Consider the following 22007-nt stretch of genomic DNA (forward strand, 5'->3'; position numbering starts at 1 on the left):
GCCAGTTGCCCATGTATGCACCAGATGTTGTTGTCAATGAAGGCTCCACATCAGTTTCCATTCTTGAAGTGGCCTGCACCTTTGACTCTAGCTTAGAGGAAGCTTTTATGACTAAAGTCATTAAATACCAGCCGCTCATCCATCTACTTTAAATTTTGGTTGGGTAATTGTCCAAGATTTGCTGACTGTACATGTTTTACAGCACGTTGTAAATAGTGTCCTTTCATGGTATCTCTTATGTGGACATAAATCATAAATACATTATTAACCCAGAATTTCTTTCCGTCATAGTTTTAGTGAGATTTGCACAAATCTTCAAGATTTTTCAAAAATAGCAGATCTAGATCTGCTATTTTTGAATAGCCAAATAAATCTAAAATGACACAGATGCGTTCCCGGTCTTAATGGGTTGAATGTGTGCATAGTATGAGTATATACGTACATGTCTCTCCATAGCGTTCTTGTCCAGCTCCAGGTCTTGTTTGGAGGATCTCTCCTGCATCAGTTCAGAGCGGAGCTGATCCACCTGGTCTCTGCTGCGCGTCATTCTGTCGGTCAGCATCTCCACACTGGCCCTCTCCTCCTCCAACTCCACCTCCACACGCTTCACCTTGTCCTGACACACACGGAATGTGTGTGTACAGGTATATGGTATATAATTTGTATACTTTACTTCATTTGTTCATTTAGATGAGACAGAGCAGTGTTCTCAAACCTTTTCATGTCAAGGACCCCCAAAATGATATGCATTTGTCTGCGGACCTCCATCTCAACATATTTTGTGCCAGGGACCCCCAGAAGCAAAGATTTGAGTTACAAATGTTCGCTTAAAAAATATATATATATATATAAAAGGTTGCAAAAGATTTTTAGATAGCAGATCTATAAGCTCACAGTGCGGTACTTGGTGCCGTGCTATGAGCTTGTAGATCTGCTATTTTTGAATAGCCAAAGTATAAAAGGTTAAAGTGGTTAAAATTATTGTGATGCTATATTTACACATTTTGCTGGGGTGCCCCTGGAACCCCCCCAAGGACCCCACTTTGAGAACCAATGAGACAGAGCGTATTAATTTAATAGTACATAATGATGTAATGTAAATATACCGGATTTAGTGGTGATACAAATTTCACCCGCAGTCCCCCCCCCCCACCCAAAAAAAACAACAACATATGGAGAAGGATTTACTGCCAGCTCCAAACATTATTTTGTCACAACTGAAATATTGCGTAACATTTGACACACAGGGTCAAAGCAGGCCAAAGACAATTCTCACTCATCACCATACTGTGTGGAATTGAATTTTAGGACGAGGACAATTGTGGCTTGCAGCTGAGATCCAGGTCTGAAGTTAGAGACATGGCAGGTGTCAATAGGCACTATGCAAAGCAGCCATATTGGAAAGAAAGGCCCCGTTCCATTCTGGTCAAACCGAGTCATGGTGCTGATATTGTTTCGTGAGAGAAACAAGCAACCAGGTCTATGAAAACAAGCCCAAACGAAGAGAGCCCAAGTCGCTTATAATAAGCGGACATGGCGACATGATCATCTGCAGCCGTGTGTGTCTGTCTGTTCGCTCGGGTCCACGGCCGTGTATCAGCAGCCACGCACGTGTGCATGCACGTTGGGGAGGCACATGTCAGAAAGTACATTATTTGTGTTCGCGCGTCGGCCGTGTGTGTGTGTGTGTGTTCGCGACGGGGGGGCGGCTCTGGCCGCATGAGGACGTACCGTGTGTGTGTGTGTGTGTGCTCGCTACGGGTCGCGTGTGTGTGTTGGCGACGGGGGGGCTGTTGTAGTACACAGTACAGAGTACAAACTCACTTTCCATTCAGGAAATGAAAAAAAAAGAAAAAAAAGTGGAGTTAGGAGGTTTTGTTCATCATTGATAAGAACAGCTGAATGGACCTCCAAGCTCACAATGAGGTTGGAGGTCAAAAGGGGGCGGAGCCTGGACTCAGCAAAACCAGCTAACTCCACCCCCCTTTGGTGGAGTTAGCTGGTTTAGCAGAAAGTTTGAGGATCCAATGGAGTTAGCTGGTTTTGTCAAAAGCGCTTTTTAATGCTTTTCATTGGTTCAATATTTTTTTACCAACACACAGATGTAAAGGGTGTTCAATAACACTGATTTATGGAAAAAAATGCAAAAGCGTCAAAATGGAGTTGGTTTCTGCAACGACTGTCTGTGCATAGCGCATAACCCAAACTGCCCACTTTGGGTGCTCATATCCCCCGACGGGTATGGTCTAGTTGGTCTAGTATGGTCAGTGAACAAGGAAAGACTTTCATGTAAGTCGCTTTGGATAAAAGCGTCTGCTAAATGACTGTAATGTAATGTATTATGCTCCACACAAATGGAACAAACTTCAGGACTATCTGAAGCTGGAGCGATTGGTCTCAATAGAGACATTTATGGTACTTCTTGAGGACACATTGCATAGTAACTGCACCTGTTTCATGTAACACTATATTTATTTGTATCTGTGATGATCGTAATTTGATTCAAATGTTTGTTATGGTTTTTCATTATGTATGTATTTCATTTGTTTTAGATGCTGTTATCAGGGCGTCCTTGAAAAAGAGAGCTTTGCTCTCAATGGGCTCCCCGGAATAAATAAAGGAAAAAGAAAGAAAGTTAGTATAATTGGTAAGGAAGTAAGGAAGAGGCCCAAAATCTGTCAACACTGGTCAGCACACGCTTATAACCCCCTCTGTCCTTTTATTACTACAAACATATATAAATAAAGGCAAACTAATGTATTCAGAATGCATTATTTATCTCTGCTATATCTTACCTCCAGGCTGCGGATCTCTCTGGCCTTGTCGTTGTGGCTGTTCCTGCTGTTCTCCAGCTCGGTCTCTAGGTGGCGCAGTCTGTTGGTGAGCAGCTCCTTGTCCAGCTGGTGGTTGTCTCTCTCCTCACACACCAGCGAGAGCTCCTTCTTCTGACGCGAGGCCTAGTCACACACACACACACACACACACACACACACACACACACACACACACACACACACACACACACACACACACACACACACACACACACACACACACACACACACACACACACACACACACACACACACACACACACACACACACACACACACACACCTCAGATTTCTTGCACATACCTGTATAACAAACTATTCTACCACTTTTCTAAATCAATAGTTCTCAAACTTTCAAGATTTCTCAAAAATGCTCAAAAATAGCAGATGTACAAGCTTGCCATTTTGTGCTCGCTTGTAGATCTGCTATTTTTGAATAGCCAACGCACAAATCTAAAATGCTTTCCCGGTTTCAATGGGATAAATAGGATGTTCAGGGTGGTGATGTGCCAAGTGACTTCTCCTTGTCAGCAAATGTATTATTTGTTTTTTAAAACAGACTTGGTCCCAAGTAATTATTTGCCTTTTTATATTTGTAGTAGTCATTATTATATATTTTTTCACTTATCGTGGTATTATCGTATCGTATATGTCGTTACATCCCTATGTTACAATATGTCATGTCATGCTATGTTATGCTATGTTAACCCATTAAAACCGGGAAAGCAGATATACAAGCTCACAGCGTGTCCAAACAGTGTTGATTTTGACAGCAAATTTGTATTTTGTTTTAGTCATAGTCTTTTGAATAAAATTCCATTTAGTTTTAGTCATATTTTAGTCATCTGAAATGTTTTAGTTTTTGTCTTAGTTTTAGTCGACTAAACATGACGCTTAAAATAAGATTATCAATCTACAGTTGATTTAGTCGACTAAAATGCATTTTGGCGGTACCGTGATGGCGTCGTAATGGCTGATTTTACACTTGGTTGCATGCTGAAAATAGCCGATCTACAAGCTCACAACGCGTCGCAGCGCGACACGTTGTGAGTTTGTAGATCTAATATTTTCAGAGCACAACACCAGAGCGCAATGAAACATAAAATGACTTGTCTTTTTAGTTCTACTGGATCTCTTCTCCACTGGTCCCTCACTAACATTTTAGTCAAGTTTTTATTTGTTGACGAAATTGTTAATATATGTAGTCTTAGTTTTAGTCATCGTAGCTTAGTTTTTATTTAGTTTTTGTCAGTGAAAAAAGGTAGTCGACGGACATTTTCCGTCATAGTTTTAGTCGACGATATCAACACTTCGTCCAAATACATATCATTTTGGGTGGTCCTTAGCAAAAAGTGTGAGAACTACTGATTTAGAAGGCATTTGTAGAATCTAACTGAGGTCTTAAAGGGGAATACCACTCATTTTCAAAATTGAACAATGTCATTAATACACCTTAGAGCTGTTGTGTGGAAATAAGAACAAAGCCCCCCCTTCTATGTTGCCTAGAAGTGGAGAATTGATTGTTGGGGTCATGTGATCAGTGACATACGGCCGGTGTACTCTTTGGTTCCGCCCTCTAGGCTGCTGCATTCACTAGAATGGTGAATCTCTAGTCTGGAATCTCTGTGTGGAGCCTGCCTTTCCAAGGGGCAAATTAAAAAAATGCCTCTGGTGATAAACCCGCCCCATATTTGCATACTGGGCCCTGATAGTAGAGTTCTCAAATTCTACCCGAACCCGACCCGAAGTTTTCGGGCCGAGCCGGGCCTAAAAAGTATGCTAATTGGTCGGGCCGAGCCGAGACTAAAAAAAATTAAAAATGATTTTTTTTAATGATTTTTTTTCTTTCTTTTAATAATATATTTTTAAATTCTGTTCTGTCTGAATGTGTATTTATCTATTATGAAGATGGCGCTGACGGGGCTGACTGACTGGCGTTAACTTGCACTGTGCTGCTCAGGGCTCAGGCAGCAAAGCGAGAGAGTTAAAAAAAACGATTCTGGGCGAGCGTTCCGATGGTAACCGGAACGTTCGCCCCAAAACACACTCGCCCCCATTCATTTCGCGGACAGAGGCCGCCGGATTAGACCCGGGGCGAGTGTGTTTAGGGACGAGTCTTCTGTGATTTCATTCACCACTTGTTTACAAGTCGAATTTGGGGAAACAAAATAATTAGGAGCTCAAAAACATAATGAGAGGATACAAGAGATATTTGTGCAACAGCTGCAAAGTGTGCATACTTAAGCAAGTATTTTAAAACAGTGAAACCTACCGAGGAAAAAGAAACAGAAAGTGATAATTTCTGCGACTCCAGTACAAAAACCCACGGCAAATAAAGTTGGTCTACACCAGCCTTCAACAATAGCGGTACATTCAGTGGTCAGGTTCGTTCAGAAATCAATTGAAGAACGCAGGAGCTAGCTTTCCATATATAGCCACTTTAGCCACGTGCGAGAACATGCATACAAGCAGTACACTACACATGTGTCATTGTTTACGTCGTCATATGGTTTTAATTTGAAGGTTTAACAGGATGTTCAATGTGTTTTTGTGAGTTAAGATAACTGACCACCGTGCTCTATGCCGGCGCGCTGTGTTAAGTTACACAAGTGGCGGAAACAGTGCTCTCTGATTTTCACAATAAAATGTTATCCACCCGCGTTTAGTTCAGTATTATAATATTTTTCACCCAACACGTGTAAACTTAAGCTAATAGGTTAACAACAGTCTCGAGTCGGTCTCAGACAGTCAGGGGGGGAGAGGAGACGGAGACTCGGTCTAGAGAGGCAGAGAAATGCAGACGATGCATTGCATTGCACAGAGGTGTGTCCGTGAGCAACACAAGGATTTCACTTAATTTAAATCAGCACAGTGTAAGTTAACGTCAGTCAGCGCCGTCAGCGCCATCTTCATAATAGATAAATACACATTCAGAACAGAATAATAATTTTTACAAAATTATATAAAAAAAAAAAACATTTATTTTTTTTCCTTTTTTTTTTCCTCTGGTTTTTTCGGGCTTTCGGGCCTAACATGACGGTAATACTCGGGTTCGGGCCGAGCCTCGGGCCGGCCCAGTCGGGCCCAGTTAGGGCCGAGCCTTAATTTTCAGGCCCGTTGAGAACTCTACCTGATAGGTCCCTCACAACTTCGGAGGGAGAGAAATCCAATTTCTATTGAGAGGGGCCAGACCTCATCATTTTTTTTTGCTATGGCAGATTGGTCTGGAACCAGGCTGACTCACCTCCTCCTCCAGTCTCTTCAGACTCTGCGTGTTTCTCTCCAGTGAAGTCTGGACCTCAGTGCCATGTCTCTGGGTCTCCTGCATCTCCTTACGCGCTCGGTCTCTCTGCTCCTCCAGCTGAGCCCGGAGGGCCTGCGCCTCCTCCCCAGAGGAGACGCTCAGAGACCCATACTGACACACACACACACGCACGGAGAAAAAAATGCAAAAGCGTCAAAAAAATTCAAAAGCGTCAAAATGGAGTTAGCTGGTTTCTGCCCAACAGCAACGATATGTAAAAATAAATAAATATACATACATACACACACATTATTTCGGGCTCTACCCTCTCTCACCTCGTTCTTGAGTTTCTCCAGAGCTCTGTCCTGCTGTCGTTTGCTCTCCTCCAGTTGGCCGACGTTGTGTCTGAGCGTCTCCCTCTCTTTCTCCGTCTCCTCCAGGCGCAAGCCCAGCTCGTAGTGCTCCTGGCCCAGGCGAGAGGAGAGCCTCTTGGTGTCGTCCAGCTCGGCCCGCAGTCCTCTCACCTCGGTGTGGAGGGTCAGCTCCGACTCGGAGTTCTCCGTGGCGTTGGCCTGAAGCCGGGTCTGCACACAAGACGTAAAGAAAAAAGGGCTTTGTTGTATACTGCGTTCAGGGATTAGCCCATTAAGACCGGGAAAGCATCTGTGTGTAATTTTTTCAGATTTATTTGGCTATTCAAAAATAGCAGATCTACAAGCTCATAGCGCGGCACGAGTGCCGCGCTATGAGCTTGTAGATCTGCTATTTTTGAAAAATTGTGAAAATCTTTGAATATATCGTTGCTGTCTGCCAGAAACCAGCCAACTCCATTTTTCCGCTTATGCATTTTTTTCATAAATCGGTGCTATTGAACATCCTTTACATCTCTGTGTTGATTTTTTTTTTAAATATTGAACCAATGAAAAGCATTAAAAAGCACTTCTGACAAAACCAGCTAACTCCATTGGATCCTCAAACTTTCTGCTAAACCAGCTAAGTCCACCAAAGGGGGGTGGAGTTAGCTGGTTTTGCTGACTCCAGGCTCCACCCCCTTTTGACCTCCAACCTCATTGTGAGCTTGGAGGTCCATTCAGCTGTTCTTATCAATGATAAGGTTTTTGCCGGACAGCAGAGATATATAATCTTTTAAAGCGAACATTTGTAACTCAAATCTTTGCTTCTGGGGATTCTACAAATGTCTTCTACAGTTTTTTGGAAAAAAAAAAAAAACGTATGTTGCTATAATATCAGTGGTGCTCAAACCTTTTCATGTCAAGGACCAACCAAAATGATATGTATTTGGCCGCGGACCCCCACCTGAAAACATTTTGTTCCAGGGACCCCCAGAAGCAAAGATTTGTATTAAAAATGTGTGTGTGTATGTGTGTATGTGTGTGTGTGTGTACACACACACACACACACATACACACACAGATGCGTTCCCGGTCGTAATGGGTTAAAGCAACAACTAATCTGACGACTGTCCCAGTCTGTGATTTATGAAACAGTGTGAAAGGACTCCTCCACACTAGTGCTGTTTCCAAAACAATTAGCGCAATATGTAGAAGTATGATGTTTAGGTATTATCTGTACCTATCGTATGTTCTCATTGTTCTACATACAGCCCAGCAGTAGAATAAACTTTAACCTTTGCTTTTATGAAATATCCTAATTAATATATTACCATAAAACCCTAATATATTAAGGTTTTATGTAGAATGCTTCTGAACATCAATGTAAGCAATATAACATGTATTCTATTGCTAGTTTGACACATTCTAATACACTTTAAAGCAGCACTATGTAGTTTGGGGTATCAGTGGCCACTTTGGACACAAATAACATGGCGGCCAACGTCTTTGACGTCATTACCCAAGAGTCTCTGCAAGCACGTCCGGTGAGGATGCGCTGTGATTGGTTAGTCTTCGCTTTGACTGGGAGTTCTGCCTTGGCAAATGCCAGGATGAAACTCATTGTCTCCCCTATACATAGTAATACAGTCAAGCCCCTATAGCAGGGACGCGTGATTTGGGAACGTATGGGACCGGTTGGTCAAACCCCGCTGGATCATGGATGCTATATTGATAATTCTCGTCAACAAACGCCTCGTCTCATTAGTAGTCATATATCTCACATGAGTACTGTACGCGACTATTCCGCCAAAAAATAGAACGGTACATAACGCAAACTGTACATGAAAATAGGGCATGGGAGACAACGCCTCTCCTACTGCACAAATGCACAAAAGCTGTCTTTTATATTGTATTTTTTTAGTAAAAGTGTCCTGTCACTAACTGCGTGGCATAACATACAGCAAGGCGCACCTATGTACCTTTCAAGCAGGTGTTATTCAGCCAGTGGAGACAGTCGGGGGCGGGATTTGCCAACCGGTCCCGTACGTTCCCAAATGACGCAGCCGGACCCCCCCCCCCCCGCTCCCGAGTCTATACATTTATGGAAGGATGATTGTTATTGTTTAAACATGTAACTTTATAATTTTGTGGGACATAATGTGCTATATAGTTGTTAAAAAGTTACACAGTGCTCCTTTAATATTATAAAAATGACTGAAATCAGTTGTGTCGACTGAGAACTTTAATCCATGTACGTTGCACGCGGTGTCGTGTGATGAAAATAGGTGATCTACAAGCTTGTAGGAGGGCTATTTTCACAACACCAGCGTGCAACTAAGTAGGCTTTACATCACCCTTACTTGCATGTCATAATAGGCGAGAATGTGTCGAAAACGGCAGATTTTTTTTCAAAAATAGTCGATCTACAAGCTCACGATGTCTCACACTGTGACACATCGTGAGTTTGTAGATCGGCTATTTTCGGTGACTAGATTTGTGTAGAGGGAAAAAGGAGGGGGTCTAATATAGACCCCTGGGGAACCCCGGTCAACTAAGCATACTGTAGGATTGAAGTGGTTAATGGCATTTGATATGTTGATAGGTTCTCCAAATCTATGATTCAATTAGACTTTACATTTTTCAATTTACCTTTTAAAAAAATCACACTGTCAAGAAAAAGAAAAGATATTTCCATTTACAGGTGAGGAACCTCAAGCTGTTGCAAAGTACTCTTCTGCCCTCTAGTGACTCTTCTTGTAACTGCAGCGTGCACTCTTCACATCAAGCAGTAGTGCATTCCAGCTCTAACATAACCTTCTGAATTAAAGCATATATACAAAAAGAAAATACATTTTTGTGGTTGCCCTCCATCTTAGCTTTTGTCAATTATATCTTGTTCTGGCACGTATTTCTAACATAATGGTTCCAGAAAGAGAGGAACACTTAGTGGGCTTTGTGGCATTGAGCACAGGTGGGAGATTTGATTAGATTATTTTAGATAAAATGAGATTAGTTTAGTTTAGTGTAGATTAGCTCAGATTAGTTTAGATTAGCTTAGACTTTAATTGTCTAAGCTAATTCTGTCTAAGCTAATTGTCTGTTCAACATAGAAATACACAAGGAACAGTAACATACAACTCAACATAGAACAGTCACAGTAAAGACAAATACTTAGAATCTCCAAAGTACATCCATACTTCTTACCAGAAAAATGACATGTCTGCCAGCCATTTTGTTTAACCCCTGCAACCCTATACTGTACTTTGTTGACCAGAGTCCCCCAGGGGTCTATACTAGGCCCCATCCCCTTTTCCCCTTTACAGCAAATCGCGTAGTTGAAAATAGCTGATCTACAAGCTTGTAGATCTGCTATCCCCCCCCCCCCCCCCATACTAGGGACGTGAGTTGTAAATGCTGCCATGGCCAAAACTCCTGCTAAAGTGACATTTTACCCATCTCAGAGTTTTACATCTGCGTGTGTCCAGATGGCGTTATTGTGAAGGGACTATTGAGGGGGATTGAGCAGTGTTGTCTTCATTGTGAGTGTGACGGCTCTCTCCTTCATGTGTGAGGCTGTGGGGAAAGCCAATGATTTTGGGTGGCAGTATGTGTCAGTAATATTCTTACTGACACACTGAGTATGATGTTTCTATTAATCTGTATGAATTAATCTGCTGAAAATTTTCCATACATTATTGAAACTGGCAAAGAAAATTGCAGAATTCCCTCGGCGTGTTTGCCGTTTTTGCAAGTGTGGCCACAGTTTCGCTATTGGGCTTTCATGCCAACTCCAATGTTGCGCTATTACTTTCTAATATTGACCACATCACATGAACACAGTCTTACCTTGATGAGCATGCAGTATGGGTGAAATCTAGCTGTGTGCATTATGCCATTTCCAATTCCGATGTAGGAGTCGGAAAATGGAGGGTTCGTCCAAAGGACAGATTCCCCTCAGTAATCAATAAAGCTCTGATAAAAATAACGGATAGTGGCGGATTCCAGCATCATCTTTTTACCTCGGCAAAGGTGAGTGAGCAATTGTTTAGTAGAAAGGGCTTATATAATTTCCATTCCAAGTTTGATTAGCTTTTGGTCGTGAGGTTAAACTTTGTAAATTCACTTCTTATATTCTCATTACACGTGAGAGTAGGCTATATTTACTTTATTAACGTTCAGCGTGAGGGACTCGCTTGTGCTGATCTACAAGTTGTCAGGTGGGTGCGTACCGCCACATTGCAAGCTTGTAGATCTGTCCATTTTGAAGCGTGATGACATTTATGGTCAGAGTTTCCGGTTGCCTTTTATGGTGTTAAATGGGGCGTGAATGATCTACACCAGGGGTTTTCAACACTTTTCATATCAAGGTCCATTATTTATTTGGCATTTGAGCCACGGAACCACCGTTTAATGAGATTTAAACTGTCAGACCCAAGACTTGGAATATTTTGTTATCGTTGGATACGATTTTGTCCACAATTCCATGCTGTACTGATGTTGGTTCCATAGGAGAGATAACAGGCAAACGTTGATCAAAATAACAATTATTTAATTAAGTAATGCTGATGTGTAACAATAATTTAACCCTTGTTAAATTATTGTAAAATGGATTTTTAATGGACCCTTACTGGTCCATTTGGTTTCATTTTACGCTCTCAAGGGTTAAATATCTATAAGGGTCCATTTGGTTACCAACTCTCCATCATTTAGCTGGGGACCAGCTGGAACAGAGGGTTCCCCTCCCTGAGGGTCAGGGACCACTGGTGGTTCCCGGACCACTGGTTGAGAACTACATGATCTACACGGAAGCTCGCTCGTGACTGTCAGGCAAAAATTCGTTACGCCTGCGATACGCACAAACAAAAGGCTGTGTACACGCCGTTTGGTGAGCACGCAAGACTGTGCTCATCGAAAATACGCACCCCTTTAGGCTCCATTTACGAACAGCTTAGTGAATCAGGCAATCAATGATTTTGGAGGCGGTGTGTGTCAGTGAGATGCAGTGTTGATTTTTACGGCAAATTTTGATTTAGTCATATAGTCTTTTGAATACAATTCCATTTAGTTTTAGTCATATTTTAGTCATCTTAAATGTTTTGGTTTTAGTCTAGTTTTAGTCGACTAAATATCATAAAATTATAGTAGACTAAATCTACAGTTGATTTAAGGTCGTGACAGACAGGAAGCGGTCCACGCGGGCGTTACCGCTCGGATCAGCAGTGATCGCGCCGCGTTCATTGTTGTTTTGTCCTCCTGCGCGGTGCAGAGAAAACAAAAACTCACCACAATCCAGCTTTTGCCGCGTGTGCACAAACGAGCACGCGCGTGAAAATTCGCCTCACCGCCCCTCAACTTCTCTGCACGTCCCAAATAATCGCCCGCCTCTCATTGAAAGTGAATTACATACTGTAGGTGAATTAGTGAATTATTTTTTAATAAGGTAGATCCTAAGTATGAATTTGTGTGGTTGGATGACTCGGAGAAACTGAAACGTCTATTTCAACAAGATTTTTTTTCATTTGCTTCATTTCTTGACAAGGCCTGGTCAATGAGGAGGAGGGCCACTTACATGTAAAATGGCATTGTCTTTTTTTGTTCTTATTTTGTTCATATAATTACTGTATGCATGTTTTATTTATTTGGTATGTTATAAGGAAGGACATAATATGAACAGGAAGGACTGTTAATGGACTGTTAATGTCTTGTTTTCTTTCTGTGTAATGTGTCATATAATCAGACGAAGGGGTTTATGTATTTGATGCAACTCCAAATGTGGACAAGAAATCAAAAATGATTGCTCCATTGATTAGAAATTGATAATTCTAAATATACTCCTCATTGACTTACATTGTAACGGTAAAACAGTGCGTTACATCATGGCAAGGTAACTGCACAACCCAAACCTCTACCAAAGTGGTCTTGCCCTTTAAGTCTGGCCACCATAGAAGGCTTATAAAACAATATTTTGTCATGCCAGCTGTTTTGAAGCATAGAGATATTAGGCCTACCTGAGAAACATCCTTAGATTCCACATGAATATGAAGTAGGTAAAAACATGGTATCAGAATATATGTCCTGTTATTTAAGCAATCATTTTGTTTATAGGCATTTTACAGTATTTATAGATAAGGAAAAAATATATATAATTTTTTTTACAATAATAACTTCATAATATACTATTTAACAAGGCCTAGGAGCCTATAAAAGCCTGCTGATTCACAATACAGCATATCTTGACCTATCTTTCTGGTTGTTTTGGGTGTTCCTACCTGTACACAATCTGTGCAAATATGATGTAAATCCAACCAGTAGGTGGACAATGGAGCAGGATTAACTTGGAACTACCCTTTTCAGGGAAGGTAGGGATTTTTCTGCATTTTTATTTTTATTTACAAATGTGGTGAATCATCTCATGGATACATTTCACGACATTTGCAGTAAAAGTTTAAATCTATTTCATGAAGAGGACATCTTAACGATATGAAAAAACAAGGTCACATTTTGTTCTACCCCTGATAGAAGAGTAGGACCAGTATTACATGTGGATTTTTCTAAAAGAGGGACAGACCGAGGAAAAGAGGGACAGACTGACCGACAAAGCCTCATGTAGGCCGACCCTCTGGGTCTGGCAAAAACAACCAGCAGGTAGAAAATGACTTGGAACTCCCTCTTTCAGGGTAGGCGTTTTTTTTTGCACTGCCAGACCCCTAGTGGTTGAAGATCAGAGCACTACGTCAGGCGAAGCTTGGCCAATCAAGGGGACAGGTAGAAAAAGAGGGACACAGGTAGGAAAAGAGGGACAGACCGACAAAGCCTCATGTAGGCCGACCCCCTGGGTCTGGCAAAAACTAAGGCTCTTTTTGAGGGTTTGTTCCTGCACTATATTATTTTCTCAGTGTGCCTTCAGAGCCAGAGTGCTTGTACTATTCATTGACTGCTAGAGTTAAAACATCGTCTATAGCTGCCCTTGCCAGTGAATCCGAGCGTTTTCACTAACCTTTTAAAAATCATAAAATATTCTTCTTCACAATGATCCACCCGCCGATCGCTTTAAAAGACATAGTAGTCTCGTAGAATCTGAGAAAAAAAGAGGGTGCCCTCAAGATAATCCGTTCAATAGTTATTGGCTGTTGAACGAAGCTTGTTGTCGCCAAAAAGCAACAGAAAGCATATATAAATATTTTTATAAATCCTATACACGGTGACTACCATCTTGATTTTGATCTTTGGCTGTACTCTTCTTCATCATCATCATCATCCAAAGACTGCGGAAGAGCGGCCTCTATCGTAAACCACTAAAAACACCACGTGTCAAGTGACTGGTCCATGGCGGTGTGAGCCTTGGATTGAAATGACGAGTATACTCGTCAGTGGCAGTCAATGAGTTAAAGCAAGGCACAGCCCCTAGCACGTGTACGTACAGTAAGTCAGGCAGAACATCTTTACAAGCCCTGCTCCAGGCCCAGAGTTGCCCCAAGCATGGCCCTGACTTTGCAAACGGCCAGAGACGCACGCATTTCCAACCAAGAGCAAGGGGATGAAGAGTGGCTATCCGCCCAGTAACGCAGAATTTCCCGGGGTGCGACGTGGTGGACGGACACCATGGCCTGGTAACAACAACGCCCGTAGGGCACGGCTGGTCCTCCAGAGAACAGCGGGCTGTGCGTGGGCAGCACTCCAGCTGCACGGGCACACAGCCCGACGAACACGTCCTCGGGGGGCAGAGGGGTGGACAGGGGTGTGGCAGCGGCCGCCGGGGACATTTTGAGCAGGGCAGAGCGAGAGAGGACATAGGCCGTGCCGCTACAGTAATCTGGGAAGACATCGGTAGGGTACGCCTCGGAAGGGAGGTAGTGCTGGCTGTCCGGGTCACGGGTCGGAGCATCCCTAGGGTGCACCCGGCCGAGGTAGAGGTCTCCTTGTTCGGGGTCGCGGCCCCTGTTCAGGAAGCGCAGCAGAGCGGCGGGGTTAAAAAACACATCGTCGTCCACTTTGGCCATGAAGTGGGCCTGGGGACAGAAGCGACGGGCCCAGCCCATTATGCCCAGAGTCTTGAGGGTGAGGTTGGAATAGCTGTCCAGAAAACGGCCCTGGATCAGGTCTCCGTGCTCCTGTGCCTCCTCGGTCAACAGCTCGGCCAGGCCGGGGTCGGACACCTCGCCAACCATGAACAAAGTCATGGCCCGGAGACCCCTCACCTCAACCTCCCCTCCCCAACTCTCCCGGATAGCCCGGCGGGCTCTCTGATTGGCAGGTGCAGACACGACCATAATGAGGAGATAAGGCTCTGCACGTTGACAAACCAGAGGACTGGGCATGAGCAAGAACTCCTCCGGTCTCGTCGGAGGGACACCCTGGGGAGGAATGCTACCCGCATGTGGCTCCACCACTGTGTTCATGTACATAGCAGTGACCCATAATTCAATTGAGTCCACAAAGAGCAGCGCTAGCAAGGCAGCAACCACTATCGCAGCAACGGCAAAAGGCAAAATCCCAAACCTGCTCCCTTTCTGTCCAAATCGGAAAGCACCCGTCCCAACATGAAATTAGTTTATTTCGCCATAGTCCCCTCAGCTGTCAACAGTTCCTTTAATTGTGTGTCACGACTCGTAAGGCCTGATTTATATTCAATACATGGGCTTTTCTTCTGACTACAGTGACGTCACACGTGACGTATCAAATGCCCAGTATGTTGTTGTGCGCGATGCATAGAGACCATAGAAAAAGCCTAACAGGTGCTTCCTTCTTGGACATTTAAGAGGTTATCTTGAGTTATATGCAGGGGTGAACATAACTGGTGCGCATGCGTCGTCAAAATGCATGCTGCGCGGCACATCAGACGAAGGGAAGCGCATTTGCGTACCAACAGCTGGGACCGCTGGGACAGGAATTTACTTCCTGAAGCCACACATCTATTTGGTGAGCACCAAGTAACATCTCCAGGTGCTCTTCTGAGTACTAGACCAAAGAAGGGATATGGGATGGGCCAAAATGGTGGCATGACACGAAAATTTCATTCATTCATTTCATTCATACATAGGTGCGTTGGCCGCTTGCCGCCTGAAAGGACCCTTCATCGACTAAAATGTATTTTGCCGGGCCTTGATGGCGTCGTAATGGCTGATTTTACACTTGCATGCTTGGACATGTACTCAAGTTGCATGCTGAAAATAGCCGATCTACAAGCTTGTTGTGAGATTGTAGATCTGCTATTTTCAGAGCGCAACAGCCGAGCGCAAGCAAACATAAAATGACTTGTCTTTTAGTTCTACTGGATCTCTTCTCCACTAGTCCCTCACTAACATTTTAGTCTAGTTTTATTTGTTGACGAAATTGTCAATATATTCAGTCTAGTTTTAGTCATCGTAGCTTAGTTTTTAATTTGTTTCTATTTAGTTTTTGTCAGTGAAAAAAGGTAGTCGATGGACATTTTTCGTCATAGTTTTAGTCGACAAAATGGTGAGACGTTTACCTCCAGGGATGAGATCTTGTCTCGGAGGCGAGCGTTGGTCTTCTCCTGCTCCTGCTGCATGTCTCTCCCGTCCTTCAGCTCCATGTGGGCGGTGCTGCAGAGCGTCTTACTGGTGTCCAGCTCCGCCTCGGCGGAGGACAGCTTGTCTCTGAGCAGACTCACCTCTCCTCTGGACTCGGCGAGCTTCACCTCCAACTCTGACATGACTACTGGATCGAGGAGCTGTGTACACAAGCAACACAACTATTAGTGCGGGGTGTTTTAACAGCATGGCTCTGGAAGAGGCTAGAGCTAGAAGCTAATTTTAGATTTAACCACCTTAACCATTATCTTATACTTTGGCTATTCAAAAATAGCAGATACTGTGTACAAGCTCACAATGAGCTTGTAGATCTGCAATTTTTTGAAAAATCGTGAATTTGTGCAAACCTTTGAATACATATTTTTAAAGCAAACATTTGTAACTCAAATCCTTGCTTTTGGGGGGGTCCCTGGAACAACATATTTTGAGATGGGGGTCCGCAATCACATACACATCATTTTGGGTGGTCCTTGACATGAAAAAAGTTTGAGAACCACTGACGCTTAAACGTTTAAGATGGAAACGACGCCAGATGAACCCACCTTTTTATTTTTCTCCTGTGCCTTGCCGCAGTCCTCTTTGGCTTTCTGCAATTGGTTGATTAGCCTGTCAATCTCATACTTTAGCTCCGCCTCCTGCTCCTGGTGGGCCTTCTTGGTGTGGATCAGTTCCAGAACCTTCTTGTCCATCTCTGACTTGTGTTTCTCCACCTCGGCCTTGGAGCCGTTCAGCTCAGCACGACAACGCTCCACTTCCTGAAACACACACACACACACACACACACACACACACACACACACACACACACACACACACACACACACACACACACACACACACACACACACACACACACACACACACACACACACACACACACACACACACACACACACACACACACACACACACACACACACACACACACACACACACACACACACGCATTTTAGAGCCCGACCAACTCACCCACTGGCACTTTACCCTCCCTTCCTGCCACCTTCTGCCTCCATTTGATGCAGGGGTGATGCAACTTTGATGATAGAGAGGGCCACTATATTTCCACTCTCACTCCAGAGGGCCACATTGCATATACTGTCAGGCAGACATCTCTTATCTCCGTATTTTAACTTTTTTCCTAAATTAATGGCGTACTTCGAAATCCTATGTCACACAAAAGTAGCAAAATAGCAGAACTACAAGCTCAATTTTTGAATTGGAATCCTGATTTTATTGGGCTATTTTTTTATTGGAATCCTGAAAAGTAAATTTTTTATTTAATTTCAAATGCATTTAGTTATACTTATTAGATAGATTGTTAGATTCATCAAAAACACCCGTCCTTGGTTCTGGTGACTCATATTGCCCTCCTAATACGTGAGGAGTGTTTTTTCAATTACTTTTGTCATTTATTTTTAATCATGTTTTTGGAAAATGAAAAAAACTAATACAATACAAAAATTAAATAAAAGAAAAGAAAAAGAAATCGAAAAAACACGCCCCCTCACGTATTAGTAGGAACCAAGGACGGATGTTTTTGATAAATCTAACATGGTCAAAAAGGAGTTTGAAGTTACAACGGGTTTGTATAGGAAGGGGGCGTCTGATAAAATAAATATCAAATATATAAATACTGAATCAAGCAACATAAAAACTGTCTGGGGGGCTCACAAAAGCCTGAGTAGACGATAAAATGATGCAATTTTTATTTTAAAGTGAAATATTCCTTTAAATACAAATACATTGGACATACAAAAAGACAATAACATTTTAATACTAGTCATTAAGCTACAATAATATAGACTGAAGTAATTAAAGCGGGTCATGTAACAGCAATAATATATCAGTATTCTGATATTAACCTGCGGGCCGCATTAAGTGAAGGTGGGGGCCGCATGTGCCCATGTATGCACTAGCACTTCACTCTCCCTTCCTGCCACCTTCTGCCTCCATGTGATGCTAGTGGACTATGTAGACATATCTTGGTCACTTGTTCTCATGTTTTTTTTTTGTTTGGTTCATAGATTAGTTTTTATTAACCATAAAGTACAGAATGTTATTTAGATAGCATGATGTTTAGACAGATGCTAGGCTCATTGTTTACCTGGTATCCTATAGTTTCTTTGTGGCACTACACTGTTCTCTCTGCACTCTGTACTCTTATGTGACTATGTACCTTGTTGTTTATTGACTAGAGTTCATGTTTACTTAAATTACTACTTTAATTCTGATTTAGTCTTAGTCTTTTGAATAACACGCCATTTAGTTTTAGTCGTCGGATTTTTTTTAGTCTTAGTCGACTAAATATCAAAATCTTAGTCTTTTAGTCTTAGTCAACACAATTAACACTGCTACATTGTAAACTGTACAGCCTTGGCATGTTTGGTGGAAAGGCTGAAAAGTTTTCCTCCAAACTAAGGTTCTGCGCGCGCGCGCGCGTGCGTGCGTGCGTGTGTTACCTTGTTCAGGCCGTCAGTGTGTGTGTGGTCAGGTATGTTTAGTTTCATCGTGTTCAGTTTCTCCTGCAGTTCGTTCAGCTCCTCCTCAAACTCCTCTTTCTCCAGTCGAGCCTGGAGCAGCCTGATGCGCGCACACGCACACACACACACACACACACATATGCGCACACACACACGCACACGCACACACACACATATGCACACACACACACACACACACACACACACGACCGTGTTAAACAGGCTGGATATCGACACACAGCCCGAAACCATATAGTCAAACCATGCTGGTCTACAGTGACTCCCACCTTGGCAAAACACACTTACATCTAGCCATCATTAAAGGGATATTTCACTTTAAAACAAAATGTTGGTAATTTTATCGTCTACTCAGGCTTTTGTGAGCACCCCGCACAGTTTTTAAGTCGCTTGATTCAGTATTTAGATATTCATTTTATCAGACACGCCCCCTTCCTATACAAACCCATTGTAACTTCAAACTCCATTTGCAATTACATGCACTTAGTTACTATACACCACTGTGTGACGGCAATTACATTATGGACGATTAATATATAATCTGGCCGGAGAAATATAATATTGCAGGTCACGGTGGTCGGCCAAAAGATTGCCTAGCGGAAACTCTGGATGGCACACTTTTATTTATTTATTGTATTTGGTGATGTTCTGAGAATATGGGAACTTCTTGTGTTCTGTGTGCGTGCGTGCGTAGTCCCTGTACTCACTCCTGCTTGTTGGATCTCAGTTCGTCTCTGGTTGCGTGAAACTGCTCCATCCAGTGGCTGCTCTCGTCTCTGCAGTCGTCGAGCTGCTGGTGCAGCGATCGGACAGACGTGTTGACGCGCTGCCGCTCCGCCTCGATACCCGCCTGAGACTGACATGATGAAGAACCATGTTAGTATAGATAAGTAAACCTGCCGTAGTTCCCTCTTCCATCTTGGCTAGGGCAGTGTCAATGGATTTCCTTAGGTGGGTCTCTCTATTCAGGGCACTGTCTACAGAATCTCTGAAATCAGTTTCCAGCTTAATCACCTGTTCCTTCAGAGAATTCACCTCACCTTTAAGTTCCCCAAAATCAGCCTGTGTAACATACTGTATTCCCTGTCTGTCACCAGCAACATTTGATTCAGCCTCAACCCCATCACCATCATCATCACCCTCATCATCATCATCGTCATCATTTTCAACATGTGCTTTAACTTTTTGATCGTCATTTTCTATGTACAAATCACTCAATAAAGAGGATATTTCATCAGTTGGATTTCTTCTTGTGACGAAAGGTCCTGCAGTGAAATACCAAATACAGGCAAATTCTCACTCACTGGAGTAGAGATAACTTTGGCTGTATCTGCTGGTTGTTCTGATGCCATATTGTTCAATTCAAAACAAACAATACAAAATCAATTTAAAATCATTCCCCGTATGGGCCACCATATGTAACGGTCAGATATTATATATTGACTGTTACTATTAAATATATTTAACCAAATATTTGTGGTCAAGTTTAACCCTTTTATCTACTTAAATCAATGACAGGAAAATAATACATGCATTGTCCAAATATAGCAGATCATGAAGCGGCCGACGGTAAAGTCCGCGTCTCGCGCACACTCGCACGCACGCTCCTATTGTTCCAATATAGTTCCGTGTAGCGTCTCCCAAACGCTCCCAAAACCGCACGAAAAAAAGTTAATCCAAAATAAATCCAAAAGAAACTGAATCCACTCCAGAAGCGGTATAATCCAAGGGCATGCTCAGATCTCCACGGAGAAAACAAACATATACCCCCGCTGGGTATAAATAAAATATAAACGGTCTCACCAGTTCAGAAGAATGTCCCCAGTGTCTCTTCCCTTTAACCGGTGAGTAAAACAGGGACTGTGGCCTTTGCTATTTTCCACCTATAGCTTTCAAGAGATTAATACTTAATCAAACTAAACCAGGTCTCCCATGGACTCCCTGTCGGTTTGTCGTCTCTCGTTTCGGGGCCGCGAGCCGGCAGCTTCCGCACATTGTTTGGTACGTCAGTCATTTTCGGACCCGTCAATCAATCACTCATTACATCAAAATGAAAACATAAACATTTAAACCCTCCAAACAATAACAAAATTAAAACATAAACATCGCAAAATATAGGGCCTTACCCTAAAGGATGGCGTTCTTTTAAGGAATATTTTAATTCATAGGCATAATCTTTTAAATGCCATTATAAAACGGAATCCTCTTTTACACATATGTGGCAGCGCTACACATTGACTGTTGACTATTCATAAAATACTGTATAGCATCTACAATTGGTCTGCAAGTAAGTAGACGTTAGTGCTGCCTATAAGGGCTTGCGTTAATATTTTGTTGTTACTTATAAATGCGTTAACGCTAATGTGTGTGGTGCAAGGCCATTCATTTGAGTAAAATCTAGACGTAGAAACCATTTATGCTAGAACTAGGCCATTTATACTAGAACTAGGTACAGTTTGAACTTAAGTGTGAGGTTGTTACAACCAGGAAAGCTCTGTCTGTGGATGTTGCGTTTGTATGTGTGTCAATATGCGTGTACAGTACTTCACTGCGTTCTTCCTCAACTTTCACTTTCCATATCTGAATTTCATGCCGTCTCAATTACACAACCTACATGTAAGAGTTGCACTCTTTAAGCCATTGTAGGCTGAGCTCCTTGTCAGCAGTAGTGTAAATATGTAGACATAGTTGTTTTATTAATAATTCTTCTCTCTTCCCCTTGCTCCCCCCCTCTCTTCTTCCCTTTTTATGGCAATGACAAAAACGATGGAGCTTGCACAACAACAACAACAAAAAAAATCACCCACAGTTTTTACACCTGTAAACCTGTGATGAGACAATAAAGTTAAAAATGTTTAACCAAAGTGGCATTGAGCTACCATACTGTCAATGCATTGCCATCCAAACGTGAGGATAACAATCTTATTATATTAATATTGCTGTCGCTTGTTTGCTCACTCCCACCCAGCCACTGTGAACAGTTTTAGGCACCGTTTTGGTAAAGTGTCAGAAATGGAGAGGTTCATGCTGCCATGACTTAACCATGTAAGTGCCTCACTCATGTTTTGTCAGTTACAGTAGGTTTGTTTTCTTGACCACGATGTTAAGAATGCAAACTAGATGTAATTTAAAAGGATTTTAGGTTCATTGTTCATCTGGTATCCGTATCCTATAGTTTCAATGTACATATTGACCTGTAGTTGGTTTTCTGTGCCAAGGGATTAAGAAATTAACAAAATATCATTGTGTTCTATCATCCCCTAAAAAGGTCCAGATGTTTATCAGTTCCTTGCCAGCAGATGGCACTACTCTTCAGCTTAAATCTCCTCCTCCTACTCACATAAATGGTGATGTACTGGAACCAGTAGGGCTGTCACGATTACAAATTTAAGTTGACGATTAATTGTTGAACATTGGAACATTATCAAGCCTTTTAGGCTTGATAATAAAAAATTGCACAGGGCAGATATGACAAATAACTGAAATATGAAAAGAAATTATTGACATGTTTAATAATTTATGCA

General features: G+C 42.5%; 2 protein-coding genes across 4 annotated transcripts in view; both read right to left on the reverse strand.

Moving 5' to 3' along the window:
* LOC308084603 (cingulin-like) overlaps positions 1-22007 on the reverse strand; it is a 62875-nt gene that overhangs the window by 7524 nt on the left and 33344 nt on the right. For all 3 annotated transcript variants that reach the window (XM_080427338.1, XM_080427337.1, XM_080427336.1), the window contains 8 exons: positions 19191-19339; positions 18445-18565; positions 16528-16740; positions 15904-16125; positions 6414-6662; positions 6079-6249; positions 2796-2957; positions 443-616 (listed from right to left, as the gene is read on the reverse strand). In XM_080427338.1, the coding sequence (XP_080283464.1) occupies positions 443-616; positions 2796-2957; positions 6079-6249; positions 6414-6662; positions 15904-16125; positions 16528-16740; positions 18445-18565; positions 19191-19339 (1461 nt within the window). The remainder of the gene's footprint in view (positions 1-442; positions 617-2795; positions 2958-6078; positions 6250-6413; positions 6663-15903; positions 16126-16527; positions 16741-18444; positions 18566-19190; positions 19340-22007) is intronic.
* Positions 13874-15185, reverse strand: LOC308084499 (beta-1,3-galactosyltransferase 4-like; the record flags this gene model as incomplete). The annotated part of the gene is made up of 2 exons (XM_080427164.1): positions 13874-14941; positions 15165-15185. The coding sequence occupies 2 exons, from the start codon at positions 15183-15185 to the stop codon at positions 13874-13876; spliced, it is 1089 nt and encodes a 362-aa protein (XP_080283290.1).

Source organism: Gymnoscopelus braueri, assembly GCF_963280865.1.
Source record: "Gymnoscopelus braueri genome assembly, chromosome: 4".
Lineage (NCBI taxonomy): Eukaryota > Metazoa > Chordata > Actinopteri > Myctophiformes > Myctophidae > Gymnoscopelus > Gymnoscopelus braueri.